Genomic DNA, 16,860 nt, shown 5'->3' with positions numbered 1-16,860 from the left:
GGAAATCACTTTATTCTTCTCAAAATGGACAGGGGCCAGATATTGTGGGCAGTGGACAACAGGTAGTCATAGCTGGGAAGATGAGTGAAATTGCTGGAGTAAATCACAGATACTGCCTGACCTGCTCAGTCCGTTCACAGAAGCTGCCTGACCCACTGGGTTCCTCCAGCAGATGCTTTTTGTTCAGCTAATCCTGGTTAACTGCATCATGGATCCCCCTACAGTGCGTCACCAGAGCAGGCTTACTGGAGTTATGGTGCTTGTTCTTCAGTCAATAACCAGTGCAAATGCCAAGAGTTTATCGTGTCTGAAGAAGGGTTCCGACCCAAAACGCCACTACTTCCTTCTCTCCAGAGATGCTGCCTGATCCGCTGAGTTACTCTAGCATTTTGTGTCTATCTTCGGTGTAAACCAGCATCTGCAGTTCCTTCTTGGCCAGGTTCGGAGCCTGTGCCCGAGGTTCATGTAGCTGTCGCCATCTCTTCCTCGTATTCCTCATCCCCCCAGAGCTGCACGTTGCCCTCTGTGGCGGTGAGCAAACACGTCTTGGTCGGGTGGTGACTCAGGGACTGCACCACTCCCTTCCCCACCGTCAACGTTGCAGCCTGCGATCCCTGCAACAAGAATCGCATCGTGTTAATAAACTCAAACAACCCAAGTGCTTCATAGTCAATGCTCTAACATAAGAAACTTAGGAGTAATGTGCATGGCACAACCCCTCTTACAGCAATGGCATAAAGAAAATGTCTTGTTGGTGGTGATGGCAGAGTTTAGTTTATTTTAATTTAGTGTAGAGATACAGCACGGAAACAGGCCCTTCGGCCCTGCGATTCCCGCACACGAACACTAGGGACAATTTACAATTATAGCAATCCAATTAGCTTACAAACCTACCCAAGATCTCCATCTTGTCTGAGAGAAAGGAAGGGTGGCTGTTGGGGAAAAAATAGTCTGAGATTCTCAGTCTGTAGAAGGGTCTCGACCCCAAACGTCACCCATTCCTTCTCTCCCGAGATGCTGCCTGTCCTTCTGAGTTACTCCAGCATCTTGTGTCTTATCTGTTGGGAAAGGATGCTCACCTCAATAAGATCCCAGAAATACACCTTCCCATCCTCGGAGCCGCTGAGGACATGCGTGTCCGTCTCGTTGAAGCAGCAGTCTAGTTGGTACTCTGTGTTCTTGTGGTCTGTGTACCTGTTGAAACAGAGAGGAAGGGGAAACGGTTAACATCGTGGTCTCTATGCTGGACACACCAATTACAGATTGGGTGATCACTTTAGGGAGTACCTATGCTCAGCACCGCTGGTGTAATCCTGAGCTACTTGTGTGCCACTTCAACATCCAATCCCACTCCCACCCAACCTCAGCCTGTCTGCAGCCTCCTCCAATGTACACATCTTGTCTTCATCTCGACACTTTGCAACCATCTGCGGCACGGTAGCGCAGCGGTAGAGTTGCTGCTTTACAGCGAATGCAGCGTCGGAGACTCAGGTTCGATCCTGACTACGGGTGCTGCACTGTAAGGAGTTTGTACGTCCTCCCCGTGACCTGCGTGGGTTTTCTCCGAGATCTTCGGTTTCCTCCCACACTCCAAAGACGTACAGGTATGTAGGTTAATTGACTGGGTAAATGTAAAAAATTGTCCCTAGTGGGTGTAGGATAGTGTTAATGTGCGGGGATCGCTGGGCGGTGCGGACTTGGTGGGCCGAAAAGGCCTGTTTCCGCGCTGTATATATATGATATGATATGATATGATATCTGAAATGAACATTGAAACGTTCCAATTTCAGATAAACCGCTCTCTCATCATCTCCTGTTTTTGTGTTCATATCCCTTTCTCATCCCATTGGTTTAAAATTCCTCCCCGACAGTCAGTACACACCCGTCATCTACTCTGCCCTACCCAATCTCCATGTACAGGTGCTCTTCAACTTACGATGGGGTTACGTTCCGAGAAACCCATCACAAACCAAAAATATCGTAAGTCGAAATGCATTTAATACACCTGATCACGTGACCGGAAGCAATCCGCGGCCCACTCACACAACCTGTCTAAGTCACCCTGCATCCTCATAGCATCCTCCTCACAGTTCGCACTGCCACCCAGCTTTGTGTCATCTGCAAATTTGCTAATTTTACTTTTAATCCCTTCATCTAAGTCTTCCAGTTTAGCATAGAGATACAGTGCGGAAAAAGGCCCATTGGCCCACGGGTCCGCGCTAACCAGCAGTCCCCGTACACTAACACACTAGGAACAATTAAGTGTCTTTTGTTTGGAGTGGAAGAGACCATCAACTAGACGGTGACACCAAGGGGGTAGTGCCAGTTAGAGGGCAGGTTTTGGAGTCGATGTGTGATAGTGGTCCTCCCACCACAGGGAGGTTCACTTACTGTCCCAGCAGCTCCCCGGTCTCCTTATCCAAGAGGCGCAGTGTGGAGTCCAGGCTAGAGCTGAGGGTACACTGCCCGTCCCTGCTGAAACACACACTTGTGATCGGACCTGTGTGACAGAGGGAGATGGTAATAGGTCAATCTGCACAACAAGTTGACAAATAGACCATCAGTGATAACCAATAACTGTGGACACATAGTGCTGGAGTAACTCAGTGAGTCAGGCAGCATCTCTGGAGAACATGGATAGGAGATGTGTCTAAAGAAGCATCTCGACCCGAAACATCACCCTTTCCTTCTCTCCAGAGATGCTGCGTGTCCCACTGAGTTACTCCAGCATTTAGCCTTTCTTAAATAACATCAGCCAACCTGTAGCACAGTGAGACAGCCAGATGATCTGTCAATGTGTAGGAAGGAACTGCAGATGCTGGTTTAAATCGTAGACACAAATTGCTGGAGTAACTCAGCAGGACAGGCAGCATCTCTGGAGAGAAGGAATGGATGACGCTTCGGGTTGAATCCCTTCAGGGACGATCTTCAGAAGAGTCTCAACAAGAAACGTCACCTATTCCTTTTCTCTAGCCTCCAGCACAAGCAGACAAACTGAGAATCTGTTCACGTTGTGATAAAGTCGTTCACATGCATCATTAAATGGGCTCTGATGTCCAGTACTCACTCCCAATGTAATCTGCAAACAGTTGTCCCATCCGTAAGTCATAGCGCCGGACCTGTCCATCGACAGACCTACAACAGCATAGGGTTAGGATGAACAACTTCATCGACACAGACCCACCCCCCCGCAACCTCCCTCACTCCTCCTCTGCACGCATTGTTGATGCCTCTCTGGAGTGGGAGTCCAACCAACAATCATTGGTCGTACACAGGCATTGCACAGCCTTACAGTCCAGTCCCTCTGTTCGGTCCTGACCTCCAGTGCTGCCTGTGTGAAGTTTGCACGTTCTCCATTCAGTCCTGTGCATGTTTCCTCCAAAATACCAAAGACGTGCGACATGCTGGGTTAAATAGACTCCGTAAATTGCCGCAATGTAGGAGGAGGGTAGAATGTATGGTATTCTACGGAGAATAGCGTACGGGGATAATAAGTAGGGAATGATTACTCGGTGAGCTGGCATAGACTTGATGGGCTAAGTGGTTTAGTTTATTTCACTTTATTGTCACGTGAACCGAGGTACAGTGAAAAGCTTTTGTTGCGCGCTAACCAGTCAACGGAAAGACAATACATGATTACAATTGAGCCGTCCACAGCATACAGTTACAGGATAAAGGGATTAACGTTTAGATAAAGTCCAGTAAAGTCCAATTAATGATAGTCCAAAGGTCTCCAATGAGGCAGATGGTAGGTCAGGACTGATCTCTAATTGTTGGTAGGGTAGTTCAGTTGCCTAATAACAGCTGGGAAGAAACTGCCCCTGAATCTGGAGGTGTGCTTTTTCACACTTCTATACTTCTTGGCAGATGGGAGGGGAGAAGATTGAGTGACCGGGCTGAGACTGGTCCTAGATTGGCTTTTATGTCATGAAAATGCGGCAAATACATAAATAACTTTTTGACTGTCTTAGAGCATTGGGGGTAGACACATTAATGTGCATGTTGCTTGTATACATTGGGTTTCTAGCTGTGTAGGACGGATCTGCAGATGTTGGTTTAAACCGAAGATACACAAAATGCTGGAGTAACTCAGCGGGACAGGCAGCATCTCTGGAGAGAAGGAATGGGTGATGTTTCGGGTCGAGACCCCTCTTCACCAGGGGCCCGGTGCAGAGCCTGGAACTCAGGTGAGGTGACGGCTCTGGCCCGCTGGTGGGCGGTGGAGGCAGGGGTCAACGGAGTCTGAAGAAGGGTCTCGAGCCGAAACGTCACCCATTCCTTCTCTCTAGGGTTTTCTAGAGGTTATGTACCCGCTCTGCGCACTGTGTTCAGTGGCTGGTTCCCACTTTGTGCAGTTAGTTGTGTCCACTGCAACTCTCACCCTGACAAAATCTCATGGTCTGAAACCTTCACACTGGAAATCCCATCCTTCGCTTCACCGAGAACCTGAATGGGCTCCGGTTTCCGCGACCGACAATCCCAGCATCGAATGTAGGAGTCAATGGAACCTGCAATCAGTTAATCAGCGCAGTTAATGAGTGCAGTGTTAACGCAGCTCAATCTGTACCCAGCCTAGACGGGGGGAACTCCCAGTAAAACCAGCAGTGGGGGAGTCATACGTTCATGTTTATAAGTGATTAGAGCAGAATTAGGCCATTCAACCCATCAAGTCCACGCCACCATTCAATCATGGCTGATCTAACTTTCCCTCTTAACCCCATTCTCCTGCCTCCTCCCCATAACCCCATGGGTGGCACGGTGGCGCAGCGGTAAAGTTGCTGCCTTACAGTGCCAAAGACCCCAGTTCAATCCCGACTACGGGTGCTGTCTGTTAGGAGTTTGTACCCCATGATCTGTGTGGGTTTTCTCCAGTTTCCTTCCACACTCCAAAGACAAACGGGTTTGTAGGCTAATTGACTTGGTAATATTGTAAATTGTCCCTCGTGTGTGTAGGATAGTGTTAGTGTGCGGGGATCGCTGGTCAGCGCGGACTCGGTGGGCTGAAGGGTCTGTTTCCACACTGTGTCTTTAAACTAAACTGAACCCCTGACACCATTACTAATCGAGTCGACTGAGGAGCAGATTGAACGGTGCACAGACTAGAGGGAATGAATGGCCAAAAGCTTTTCCTCCATTATAGGTGGCTTCACTATGGAGCTCAGGTAATGATCCTGGAGCCATGATACAGTGTTATATTTGAAGGTGGGATTATAATGAGTAGCTCTTTTACATCTAGGGCCTCTCCCCTGGGCCTGATGGTCTGCATCTCAGGGTCCTCAGGGAGGTGGCTCTAGAAATATTGGACGCATTGGTGATCATTTTCCAATGTTCAATAGATTCAGGATCAGTTCCTGTGGATTGGAGGATAGCTAATGTTATCCCACTTTTCAAGAAAGGAGCGAGAGAGAAAACGGGAAATTACAGACCAGTTAGCCTGACTTCGGTGGTGGGAAAGATGCTGGAGTCAATTATTAAAGAGGTAATAATGATGCATTTGGATAGCAGTAAAAGGATAGGTACAAGTCAGCATGGTTTTATGAAAGGGAAATCATGCTTGACTAATCTTCAGGAATTTTTTGAGAACGTGACAAGTAAAATGGATGAAGGGGAGCCAGTGGATGTAGTGTATCTAGATTTTCAGAAAGCCTTTGATAAGGTCCCGCACGGGAGATTGGTGACCAAAATTAGAGCACGTGGTATTGGGGGTAGGGTGTTGACATGGATAGAAAATTGGTTGGCAGACAGGAAGCAAAGAGTAGGAGTAAACGGGTCCTTTTCAGAATGGCAGGCAGTGGCGAGTGGCGTGCCGCAAGGCTCGGTGTTGGGGCCGCAACTGTTTACCATATATATTAATGATTTGGAAGAGGGAATTAGAAGCAACACTAGCAAGTTTGCGGATGACACAAAGCTGGGTGGCAGTGTAAACTGTGAAGAGGATGTTAGGAGGTTGCAGGGTGACCTGGACAGGTTGAGTGAGTGGGCAGATGCGTGGCAGATGCAGTTTAATATAGATAAATGTGAGGTTATCCACTTTGGCGGCAAATCAAGGAGGCAGATTATTATCTCAATGGAGTTAGGTTAGGTGCAGTGAGACCTGGGTGTCCTTGTACACCAGTCACTGAAAGTTGGCGTGCAGGTACAGCAGGCAGTGAAGAAAGCTAATGGAATGTTAGCCTTCATAACAAGAGGATTTCAGTATCGGAGTAAAGAGGTTCTTCTGCAGTTGTATAGGGCCCTGGTAAGACCACATCTGGAGTATTGTGTACAGTTTTGGACTCCTAATTTGAGGAAGGACATCCTTGTAATTGAGACAGTGTAGCGGTGGTTCACTAGATTGATCCCTGGGATGGCGGGACTGACATATGAGGAAAGATTGAAAAGACTAGGCTTGTATTGACTGGAGTTTAGAAGGATGAGAGGGGATCTTATAGAAACAAATAAAATTATAAAAGGACTGGACAAGCTAGATGCAGGAAAAATGTTCCCAATGTTGGGCGAGTCCAGAACCAGGGGCCACAATCTTAGAATAAAGGGGAGGCCATTTAAAGCTGAGGTGAGAAAAAACGTTTTCATCCAGAGTTGTGAATTTGTGGAATTCTTTGCCACAGAGGGCAGTGGAAGCCAAATCACTGGATGGATTTAAGAGAGAGTTAGATAGAGCTCGAGGAGCTAGTGGAAATAAGGGATATGGGGAGAAGGCAGGCACGGGTTAATGATTGGGGGACGATCAGCCATGATCACAATGAATGGCGGTGCTGGCTCGAAGGGCCGAATGGCCTCCTCCTGCACTTATTTTCTATGTTTCTATCTAATGTACACGTGATGAACCCTAAATGTTCTAACACTACAACACAAAACACCTCCCGAACAGGAGTTCCCTGCCAGAGCTCCTGCGTCACACAAAGGTGTGAGGCAGGGAAAAACTGCCTCCAAGAGGTGGTCTTGGAGGGGAGGATGCTCCTCAAACTGCGGAGCACCTGGGACAATACAGCTCACCCCCTCCATGACGCACTGGTCAACCTGAGCACTTTCAGCCACAGACTGGTTCCACCAAGATGCATCACACAACGCCACAGGAGATACTTTTTCGGAACTCGGTGGGTCAAGCAGCGTCTGTGGAGCGTAATGGACGGGCAAGGTTTTGGGTCGGGACCCTTCAGACTGACGGAGTAGAGGAATGGGGGGGGGAGAAAGCTGGAACTTTCCACTCGTCACTTTAATTTCATGTTTCATGTATCTTGACCAATTTCCCTCCTGGGATAAATAAAGTTCTATTGTATCGTATCGTATGACCCTCTGCCTGCCAGCCACAGATCTACCGCCCACCAACCCCTTCCACCCACTCCCCAAACGTGAGTGTGAAAATGGGTGTTGGGGGAGGTGTCAAGGACAGATGAAGCTCCACACAGGAGTTGCTCCTTCAGGCGATTCTACCGATGCACTACAGAAACTATTCTGATGGGGTGCATCTCTGCCTGGTTTAGCAACTGATCTACTCTTGAGCCCCCTAAACTTGCAGAGAGTGGTGAACACATCCCAGTCCACCACAGACTCACCACTTCCTTCTCTACAATCCATCTGAATGGTGTATTGTATCAGAGATGCCCGACACCCTGGCCATTGCCTTTTCTCTCTTTTATCTTCTGGGAGAAGATACAGGAGCTCGAAGGCTCGATGGCCAGATTTATGAACAGCTCCCCCTCCCACTGCTAACAGACTCCTGAATCAATCACCTCCTTCGTACACCCTTCCCAGACATGCTGTCAGATATTTTTCATAACTTTTTTGTACTTTTTTTTGGCACTGCTTTGATTTGCACTATAATTTTGCACCATTCTGCTGTTTTGCAGTATTTATTGTTGTGTTTGTTGTTACTGTATGTCCACTGTTTACTCTGCGAGCTTCAAGGAACAAAGAATTCATGATACCCTGCTGTGCATAACAATAAACCAACCTTAATCTGACTGCCCGTGTCCCATGATGGCTTTCAATGTTAGATGTTGCCTTATCTGAGCACATTCTTTCCATGAGTTCCCCCCCCCACCCCAAACAAGACCCACACCTTTCTCACCTGAAACAATGATAGTCGAATCCTCGTTGAACTGAACACAGTTTACTTTCTGTGAAAAGAGAGAAAAGAGTGGCTTTTCAGTCAGAGCAGAGGAAGGCAACGAGAGAGATTGATGTAGAGCACACAGGGAACAGAGGGCGGATGGAGCTTGGTGCAGCTGCTGCCAAACAGTTAGGAAGGCCTGCTGACTGCCTGTGTGGAGTACCTGCTTCATCTACCTCCCCCAGCAGCTTGTTCCATACACCCACCTCCCTTTGTGTGAATTTAACAGGTTCCTGTTAAACCGTTCCCCCATCACCATAAACCTAAATCCTCTGGTTCTTTATTCCCCAACTCTGGGACCTCTATAAGATCACCCCCTTATCCTCCTGCGCTTCAAGAAATAGAGTCCCAGCCTGCTCAACCACTCCCTTTCGCTCAGACCCTCGAGTGCTGGCAACACCCATGTAAATCTTCTCTGTCCCCTTTCCAACTTGACAACATATCATATCATATCATATATATACAGCCGGAAACAGGCCTTTTCGGCCCTCCAAGTCCGTGCCGCCCAGTGATCCCCGTACATTAACACTATCCTACACCCACTAGGGACAATTAAAAAAAAAAATTTTTTACATTTACCCAGCCAATTAACCTACATACCTGTACGTCTTTGGACAACATCTTATTGCTCTCCTCAGCATCAACCAATGCTGTATTTTGCGTAGGAAGGAACTGCAGATGCTGGTTTAGACCGAAGATAGACACAAAATGCTGGAGTAACTCAGCGCGACAGGCAGCATCTCAGGAGAGAAGGAATGGGTGACGTTTCGGGTCGAGACCCTTCTTCAGACTGAGAGTCAGGGGAGAGGGAAAGGAGAGATATGGAAAGGTAAGGTGTGAAAACGTGAGATCAAAGCCGCTCTTACCCCTCCGTGACCCCGGTATTTGCGGACCAGTTTTCCCGTCGCCACGTCCCACAGCACAATGGTCTTGTCGCTGCTGCACGAGCAGAGCTGGCTGTTGTCGCAGGAACTGCAGGAGGCAAAGGTGCCAGTGTAAGTCACAACACCCTGCCGAAGCCGCAGGGCCGGGGGATTGAGGGGCAGTGAGAGGCTGGAGTGAGAACAGCATCAGAGCTATGGAGTGGAGGTAAGAGTGACAAACGTGAAAGCGCACACCATCAGACTGAGGAACAGCTTTTGCTCCTCTGTTAACAGGCTTCTGAACGGTCCTTCCATCAACTAGTGTAATGTCCCAATTCTCCATTCACAAGTTACGAGGAGGCCCTTCAGCCCATCACTTGAGAGGAAGTCCAAATATTCAGAGGAATAGATTGGGTAGACACACAGTCTCTTGTCCAGAGTGGGGGAATCGAGAACTCGAGGGCTTAGGTTTAAGGTGAAGGGGCAAAGATTTAATAGGAACCTGAAGGGTAACTTTTTCACTCAAAGGGTAGTGGGTGTATGGAACGAGTTGCCGTTGGAGATAGTTGAGGCATGTACTATTGCAATGTTTAAGAAGCAATTAGACAGGTACATGGATAGGACCGGTTTAGAGGAATATGGGCCAAACACAAGCAGGTGGGACTAGTGTAGATGGGGCATGTTGGTCGGTGTGGGCAAGTTGGACCAAAGGGCCTGTTTCCACACAGTAAGACTCTATGACTATAATGGTAGCCATAAAACTGTTGGATTGTTGTTAAAGCCCATCTGGTTTGCTAATAACCTTTGAAAAGATAAATATTTCCACACTGTATGACTTTTCTCAATGTCCCAGGATTTGAGATAGGGTGGCACGGTGGCGCAGCGATAGAGTTGCTGCCTTACAGTGAATGCAGCGCCGGAGACCTGGGTTCAATCCCGACTACGGGTACTGTCTGTACGGAGTTTGTTCTCCCCGTGGGTTTTCTCCAAGATCTTCGCTTTCCTCCCACTGTAAATTAATTGGCTTGGTAAATGTAAAAATTGTCCCTAGTGGGTATAGGATAGCGTTAATGTTCGGGGATCGCTGGTCGGCTCGGACCCGGTGGGCCGAAAGGGCCTGTTTCCGCGCTGTATCTCTAATCTAAACTAAAACTAAACAAGACGGGGGGGGGTTGTCAGAGGGGCGCGGCGCTGCAAGGTGACAGCCCGCTGGGTCCACAACACAGATGGCAGCATCAGTGCCCTCAGCATGCAGGGCAGCGGCTTACCCAGCTGCATCCAGAACCTCGTAGCCATGGCCAAGGTACGTCTTCAGGAAGATCCCTCGGTGTGGATTCCACAGCTTCAGCGTTTTGTCACTGCCACAGGTCAGGCAATAATTACCGTCCACTGGAAGGAAACAGGCAGCAACACAGCCAAAGAATTAGTCCACAAATACAACACCAAATGGCAAACATGTATACAGTACTGCAGGTAGACACAAAAAGCTGGAGTAACTCAGCTGGAAAGGGAGCAACTTTGGAGAAGAAATGGGTGACGTTTCGGGTTGAGACCCTTCTTCAGACTGAAGAAAGGTCCCAACCCGAAATGTCACCCATTCCTTCACCAATGAGGTAGATAGTAGTTCAGGACAGCTCTCGAGTCGCGGTCGGATGGTTTAGTTGCCTGATAACTTGAGGATGGAGATGGGGCAACCATGTGTGCTGGGAGCACCCGAGGGTGGGGATGAGTGCCTGAGAGTGGGGTTGAGTGTGTAAGGGTGGGGGTGGGTGTGTGAGGGTGGAGATGGGCGTGTGCGGGTGGGTATGTGAGGGTAGGGGTGGGTGTGCGAGGGTTGGGGATGGGCGTGTGAGGGGCACCCCAGGGTGGGGAGCGGGTGTGTGAGGGTGGGGATGGGTGTGTGAGGGTGGGGATGGGCCTGAGGGGCACCCCAGGGTGGGGATGGGTGTGTGAGGGTGGGGATGGGTGTGTGAGGGTGGGGATGGGCCTGAGGGGCACCCCAGGGTGGGGATGGGTGTGTGAGGGTGGGTGTGTGAGGGTGAGGGTGGGAGGGTTGGAGATGGGTGTGTGAGGGGCACCCCAGGGTGGGGGTGGGTGTGTGAGGGGCACCCCAGGGTGGGGGTGGGTGTGTGAGGGGCACCCCAGGGTGGGGGTAGGTGTGTGAGGGGCACCCCAGGGTGGGGGTGTGAGGGGCACCCCAGGGTGGGGGTGGGCCTGAGGGGCACCCCAGGGTGGGTGCGTGCCGTGCCGTGCCGTGGTGATCCGTGTGTCGGCTGGTGCGCCCACTGACCGTTGAAGCGCACGGCCCTGACGGCGCCCTGGCCGCACTCGAGGCTGTGGACGCGGGAGGTGGGGAAGCGCGAGCCCCGCGGCCGCGGCAACGGCAGCGACATCCCCTTCCCTCCCCGCGCGCCACCGCCGCTCACTTCCGCTTCCGCCGCCGCCGTGACGGAGCGGAGCGGCAAGATGGCCGACCCCCGGAGAGCCAACAAGATCCTACGGTGAGGGGGAGGGAGAGGAGGGGGAGGGGGAGAGAGGGAGGGGGAGAGAGGGAGGGGGAGAGGGAGGGGGAGGGGGAGAGGGAGGGGGAGAGGGAGGGGGAGAGGGAGGGGGAGGGGGAGAGGGAGAGGGAGAGGGAGAGGGAGAGGGAGAGGGAGAGGGAGAGGGAGAGGGAGAGGGAGAGGGAGAGGGAGAGGGAGAGGGAGAAGGAGGGGGGGAGGGAGAGGAGGGGGGGAGGGAGAGGAGGGGGGGAGGGAGAGGAGGGGGGAGGGAGAGGAGGGGGAGGGAGAGGAGGGGGGAGAGAGGGGGAGGGGAGAGAGGGGGAGGGAGAGGAGGGAGAGAGGGAGGGGGAGAGAGGGGGGAGGGGAGAGGGAGGGAGGGGGAGAGGGAGGGAGGGGGGAGAGGGAGGGAGGGGGGAGAGGGAGGGAGAGTGGAGAGGGAGAGGGAGGAGGGAAGGGGAGATAGAGACTGAGGGAAGAGAGAGGGAGGAGAGGCCGGACAGGACAGGGGGAGAGAAGAGGGAGAGGGGAGTTAGGAGGTGGAAGGGGAGAGGGGAAGGGAGTGAGAGAAAGGGATGTATAGAGAGAGTGTTGGGACCCTTCTTCAGACTGAGTGGCAGGTGAGAGGGAAACTAGATGTATGAAAAGGTACAGAACAAATCAGAGCCAGCACTGATGACATATGAAAGGTGGAGCCGACAAGGGTCCAGTGTTCCATTATTAAGTTTGAGATCAAATAGTTTTTTGTACATTTGGGGGAATTGGATGGTCTGGCATCAGGTGGGAAGAAAGACTTGCAGACAGGATTAGTCCTGAACTCTTTGAATGGTGGAGGAGGCTGGCTGGCTGGCTGGTTGGTGATGTTTGGCTATCTCCTGCTTCCAATGGTTCTTTGTGTTTCCAGGTACAAACCACCCGCCAGTGACAACAACCCGACCCTAGAGGACCCAACCCCTGATTACATGAACCTGCTGGGAATGATCTTCAGCATGTGTGGGCTGATGCTAAAGGTACACACACCCATTCTCCTTGCTCTTCCTCTCACTTTCCATGAATGACCTAATTCTTCCTGGGCTCTCAGGGCTGAGGAGTTGCATTCGGGCCACCTCGCTCTGAGCCTATTTTACTTTATTTCTTTAGTCGCGTGTACTGAGATAGAGTGAAAAGCTTTTTCGTTGCATGCTATTCGGGTCGATGACTAAACATTGTAACAATCAAGCCAACCAACAATGTCCAGATGCAGGATAAGGGAATAATGTTTAGTGTAAAATAAAGTCCAGTAAAATCTGATGAAAAATAGTTCGAAGGTCTCCAATGAGGCAGATGGTAGGTCAGGACCAGTTCAGTGATGTAGTAAGCTCTGAGGTCATTGTGATAATTTCTGCTTGCACACGCAACCACTAGATTGTTTTTAAAATTTAATTAATTCTTTTTCCACTGGTGGGTTGGACGGGCTCAACTAAATTACGCCAAATTCGATAGGGCAATACACTGGCTGGGGATTGGGGGTGTGATTTGTAATGTAACCAGGGTCTAACAGTCATCTCCTCACTTCCCAGCTGAAATGCTGTGCTTGGATTGCCGTCTACTGCTCGTTCATCAGCTTTGCCAACTCTCGCAGCTCTGAAGACACCAAACAAATGATGAGCAGCTTCATGTGAGTGGAACCACCATTCTTACCACTAACCGGGTGGCCCACAGGTGTAGCAGGTGGAGCTGCTGCCTCACACAGCCGATTCAATCTTGACCTCAGCATTGTCGGAATAATTTACACGAGACGTGACAGTTAACTGTAGCTTTATTAGCAAGCAATTAGCAATAACGTGCCTAGCAAGGAGAACAGTCAATCATGAGTCTGCTCCGCAGACACAAAGCCTGTAGCCATTTAATACCGTTTTTGACAAGGAAGGATGTGGAGTGGGTCACGTACAGTTGTTTACACGATTAACTGTTGTGATTCAGTATTCTGCCCTTACCCCGAGTGACACAGCCTTATCACTAAAAAACAAGACATGCAAGTGTTCAAGTTGTTGACTTCCTGGGCCAGTGTGAACAAACATGTTTAGCCCAGCGCTGATGGGAAACTATGCTGAGTTAGACACAAAAAGCTGGAGTAACTCAGCAGGTCAGGCAGCATCTCTGTAGAAAAGGAATAGGTAATGTTTCGGGTCGAGACCCCTTTTCAGACTGAGAGCCAGGGGAGAGGGAAACTGGAGGTAGGAGTAGGTACAAAGAATGTTCTTTGTACCTTTCATTCTTTTGTTCTTTGCCCCTCCAGTTTCCCTCTCCTCTGACTCTCAGTAGTTTTGCATCAGGGCCCAAACAGGTTGTTCAGGAGGAGTAAAGAGCTCACAGTGGCTCACAGAGTTAGAGGTTGTTTAGGCAGTAGAAAGGGTGGGCGGTAGCAGTGTGATTTGGTCTGTACAGACCCCTCACCCACTCCCTCCTGTCTGGCCTTACAGGTTGTCGATCTCGGCTGTGGTGATGTCGTACCTGCAGAACCCGCAGCCCATGACGCCGCCCTGGTGAAACAAGAAGCCCTCCTCAACTCTGGTAATGGACATGGGAGGACATTGTGAATGCAACCCACCTCCTTTCCCACCTCCACCAACCTGATGCAGTAACCCGCCTCTCCGCCCTATCACTCGCATACACTGATCACCTCGAAGCCAGGCTACAGGACGCCATCCTGCCTCCAACGCCAGCTCTCCTTCCAGTGGCAGTGCCCAGCGACGAATCAATGCTGGCACTACATCACGCTGTGCAGTGGGCACATCGAGGATGTCTGTGTCATGGCACAGGGAATAAAATCTAACTTATCACTTCACATCTTGGTTGTTACTGTTTTAATTTTGACTTTGTGATGCAGTTTACAGAGCAATTCATTTTAGTTTAGTTTAGAAATGCAGCGCGGAAACGCCCTTTGGCCCACCGAGTCCGCGTGGGCCAGCGATCACCCCGTACACTATCAATGTCCTCCACACTTGGGACAATTTTTTTACAATGACCGAATTACTGAAGCCAATCAACCTACAAACCTACACGTCTTTGGAGTGTGGGAGGATTTTGTGTTTAATGGTCATATGTGCTGGCAACGGAACAATGAAACTCTTGCTTGCAGTAGCAAACAGAACTGCAAAATTAATACAGGTAGATAATATATAATAAACAAAATTTCAATAAATTAATAACCATAATACTAGTGCAAAAAAGTCCAAAGCCCTTAGTGCAACCAAAGACCGTCAACAGTTGAGGTTATTAAATTAGGTTGACTGAGTCCATCACGGGTGTTGCCCTACCCACCATCGAAGGGATCTACAGGAGATGCTTTCCAAAAGAGGCAGACAGTATCATCAAGGATCCACACCACCCTGGCCACTATCTCATTCCACAACTACCATCGTGCAGAAGGGAAAGGCGGTTGAAAACTGTGACCTCCAGGTTCAAGAACCATCATGTCCCAACAACCATCATGCTCTTGAACACTACAAGCATGAATTAAATTGTGAACAATGAACTGCATTTGTAACTCTAAGGATTTGGGGCTTTTTGCAATAATACAGCATTGAAGTTTTTAATTGATTTATTTCTTTTGTTTATTATGTTATCTATGTATACTGTGTTTACAGCCCTGTTAACCTGCTGCAAGTCAGAATTTCATTGTTCATTGTATTGTTTTCGACATATATGTGATAATTAAACACTTGACTCTCTTAACACTTGAAGTTCATCAGTATTTGACATAAAATGGATTACAGAGAAGAGGCGGAATTGGACTGATGAAATTGCTCTGAGAGCCAGAATGATGGGCTAAAAGCCCACCTACATTTGAGGTTGTTCTGAGAGCCAGCATGGACTTGATGGGCTGAAAGGCCTCCTGCGTGAGATGGCTCCGAGGGCCAGCATGGACACGTGAATGACACGATTGTAATCGTGTATCATCTTTCTGCTGACTGGTTAGCACGCAACAAAAGCTTTTCAATAGACAATAGGTGCAGGAGTAGGCCATTCGGCCCTTCGAGCCAGCACCGCCATTCAATGTGATCATGGCTGATCATTCTCAATCAGTACCCCGTTCCTGGTTTCTCTCCATACCCCCTGACTCCGCTATCCTTAAGAGCTCTATCTAGCTCTCTCTTGAATGTATTCAGAGAATTGGCCTCCACTGCCCTCTGAGGCAGAGAATTCCACAGATTCACAACTCTGACTAAAAAAGTTTTTCCTCATCTCTGTTCTAAATGGCCTACCCCTTATTCTTAAACTGTGGCCCCTGGTTCTGGACTCCCCCAACATTGGGAACATGTTTCCTGCCTCTAACATGTCCAACCCCTTAATAATCTTATACATTTCGATAAGATCCCCTCTCATCCTTCTAAATTCCAGTGTATACAAACCTAGTCGCTCTAGTCTTTCAACATATGACAGTCCCGCCATTCCGGGAATTAACCTAGTAAACCTACGCTGCACGCCCTCAATAGCAAGAATATCCTTCCTCAAATTTGGAGACCAAAACTGCACACAGTACTCCAGGTGCGGTCTCACTAGGGCCCTGTACAACTACAGAAGGACCTCTTTGCTTCTATACTCAACTCCTCGTTATGAATGCCAACATTCCATTGGCTTTCTTCACTGCCTGCTGTACCTGCATGCTTCCTTTCAGTGACTGATGCACTAAGACACCCAGATCACGTTGTACGTCCCCTTTTCCTAACTTGACACCATTCAAATAATAATCTGCCTTCCTATTCTTACCACTAAAGTGGATAACCTCACACTTATCCACATTAAAATGCATCTGCCATGCATCCGCCCACTCACACAACCTGTCCAAGTCAGCCTGCAACCTCATAGCATCTTCCTCACAGTTCACACTGCCACCTAGCTTTGTATCATCGGCAAATTTGCTAATGGTACTTTTAATCCCTTCATCCAAGTCATTGATGTATATTGTAAATAGCTGCGGTCCCAACACCGAGCCTTGCGGTACCCCACTAGTCACTGCCTGCCATTCTGAAAGGGACCCATTTATCCCCACTCTTTGCTTTCTGTCTGTCAACCAACTTCCTATCCATGTCAGTACCCTACCTCCAATACCATGTGCTCTAATTTTGCCCAATCTCCTATGTGGGACCTTGTCGAAGGCTTTCTGAAAGTCGAGGTACACCACATCCACCGGCTCTCCCCTGTCAATTTTCCTAGTTACATCCTCAAAAAATTCCAGTAGATTAGTCAAGCACGATTTCCCCTTCCTAAATCCATGCTGACTTGGAACGATCCTGTTACTGCGATCCAAATGCTCCGCAATTTCGTCTTTTATAATTGACTTCAGCATCTTCCCCACCACTGATGTCAGACTAACTGGTCTATAATTTTCCGTTTTCTCTCT

The 16,860-nt window shown here is 49.3% G+C and overlaps 2 protein-coding genes across 2 annotated transcripts; one reads left to right on the top strand and one right to left on the bottom strand.

Moving 5' to 3' along the window:
• Nucleotides 1–11: 11 nt before the first annotated feature.
• On the bottom strand, nucleotides 12–11,425 carry wdr83 (WD repeat domain containing 83). The gene is made up of 9 exons (XM_078429335.1): nucleotides 11,267–11,425; nucleotides 10,245–10,365; nucleotides 8,980–9,085; nucleotides 8,072–8,120; nucleotides 4,382–4,508; nucleotides 3,068–3,135; nucleotides 2,392–2,500; nucleotides 1,080–1,194; nucleotides 12–614 (listed from the first exon to the last, which is right to left on the bottom strand). Exons 1-9 carry the CDS (start codon nucleotides 11,367–11,369, stop codon nucleotides 462–464), a joined length of 951 nt encoding a protein of 316 aa, XP_078285461.1. The 5' UTR covers nucleotides 11,370–11,425; the 3' UTR covers nucleotides 12–461.
• Nucleotides 11,419–15,177, top strand: wdr83os (WD repeat domain 83 opposite strand). The gene is made up of 4 exons (XM_078429336.1): nucleotides 11,419–11,477; nucleotides 12,379–12,484; nucleotides 13,034–13,131; nucleotides 13,937–15,177. Exons 1-4 carry the CDS (start codon nucleotides 11,443–11,445, stop codon nucleotides 14,001–14,003), a joined length of 306 nt encoding a protein of 101 aa, XP_078285462.1. The 5' UTR covers nucleotides 11,419–11,442; the 3' UTR covers nucleotides 14,004–15,177.
• Nucleotides 15,178–16,860: the final 1,683 nt, after the last annotated feature.

This window comes from Rhinoraja longicauda, chromosome 37 (assembly GCF_053455715.1).
Source record: "Rhinoraja longicauda isolate Sanriku21f chromosome 37, sRhiLon1.1, whole genome shotgun sequence".
NCBI classification, from domain to species: domain Eukaryota; kingdom Metazoa; phylum Chordata; class Chondrichthyes; order Rajiformes; family Arhynchobatidae; genus Rhinoraja; species Rhinoraja longicauda.
Note: the sequence above shows the minus strand (reverse complement) of the source record. Positions and strands in the feature narration are given on the sequence as shown.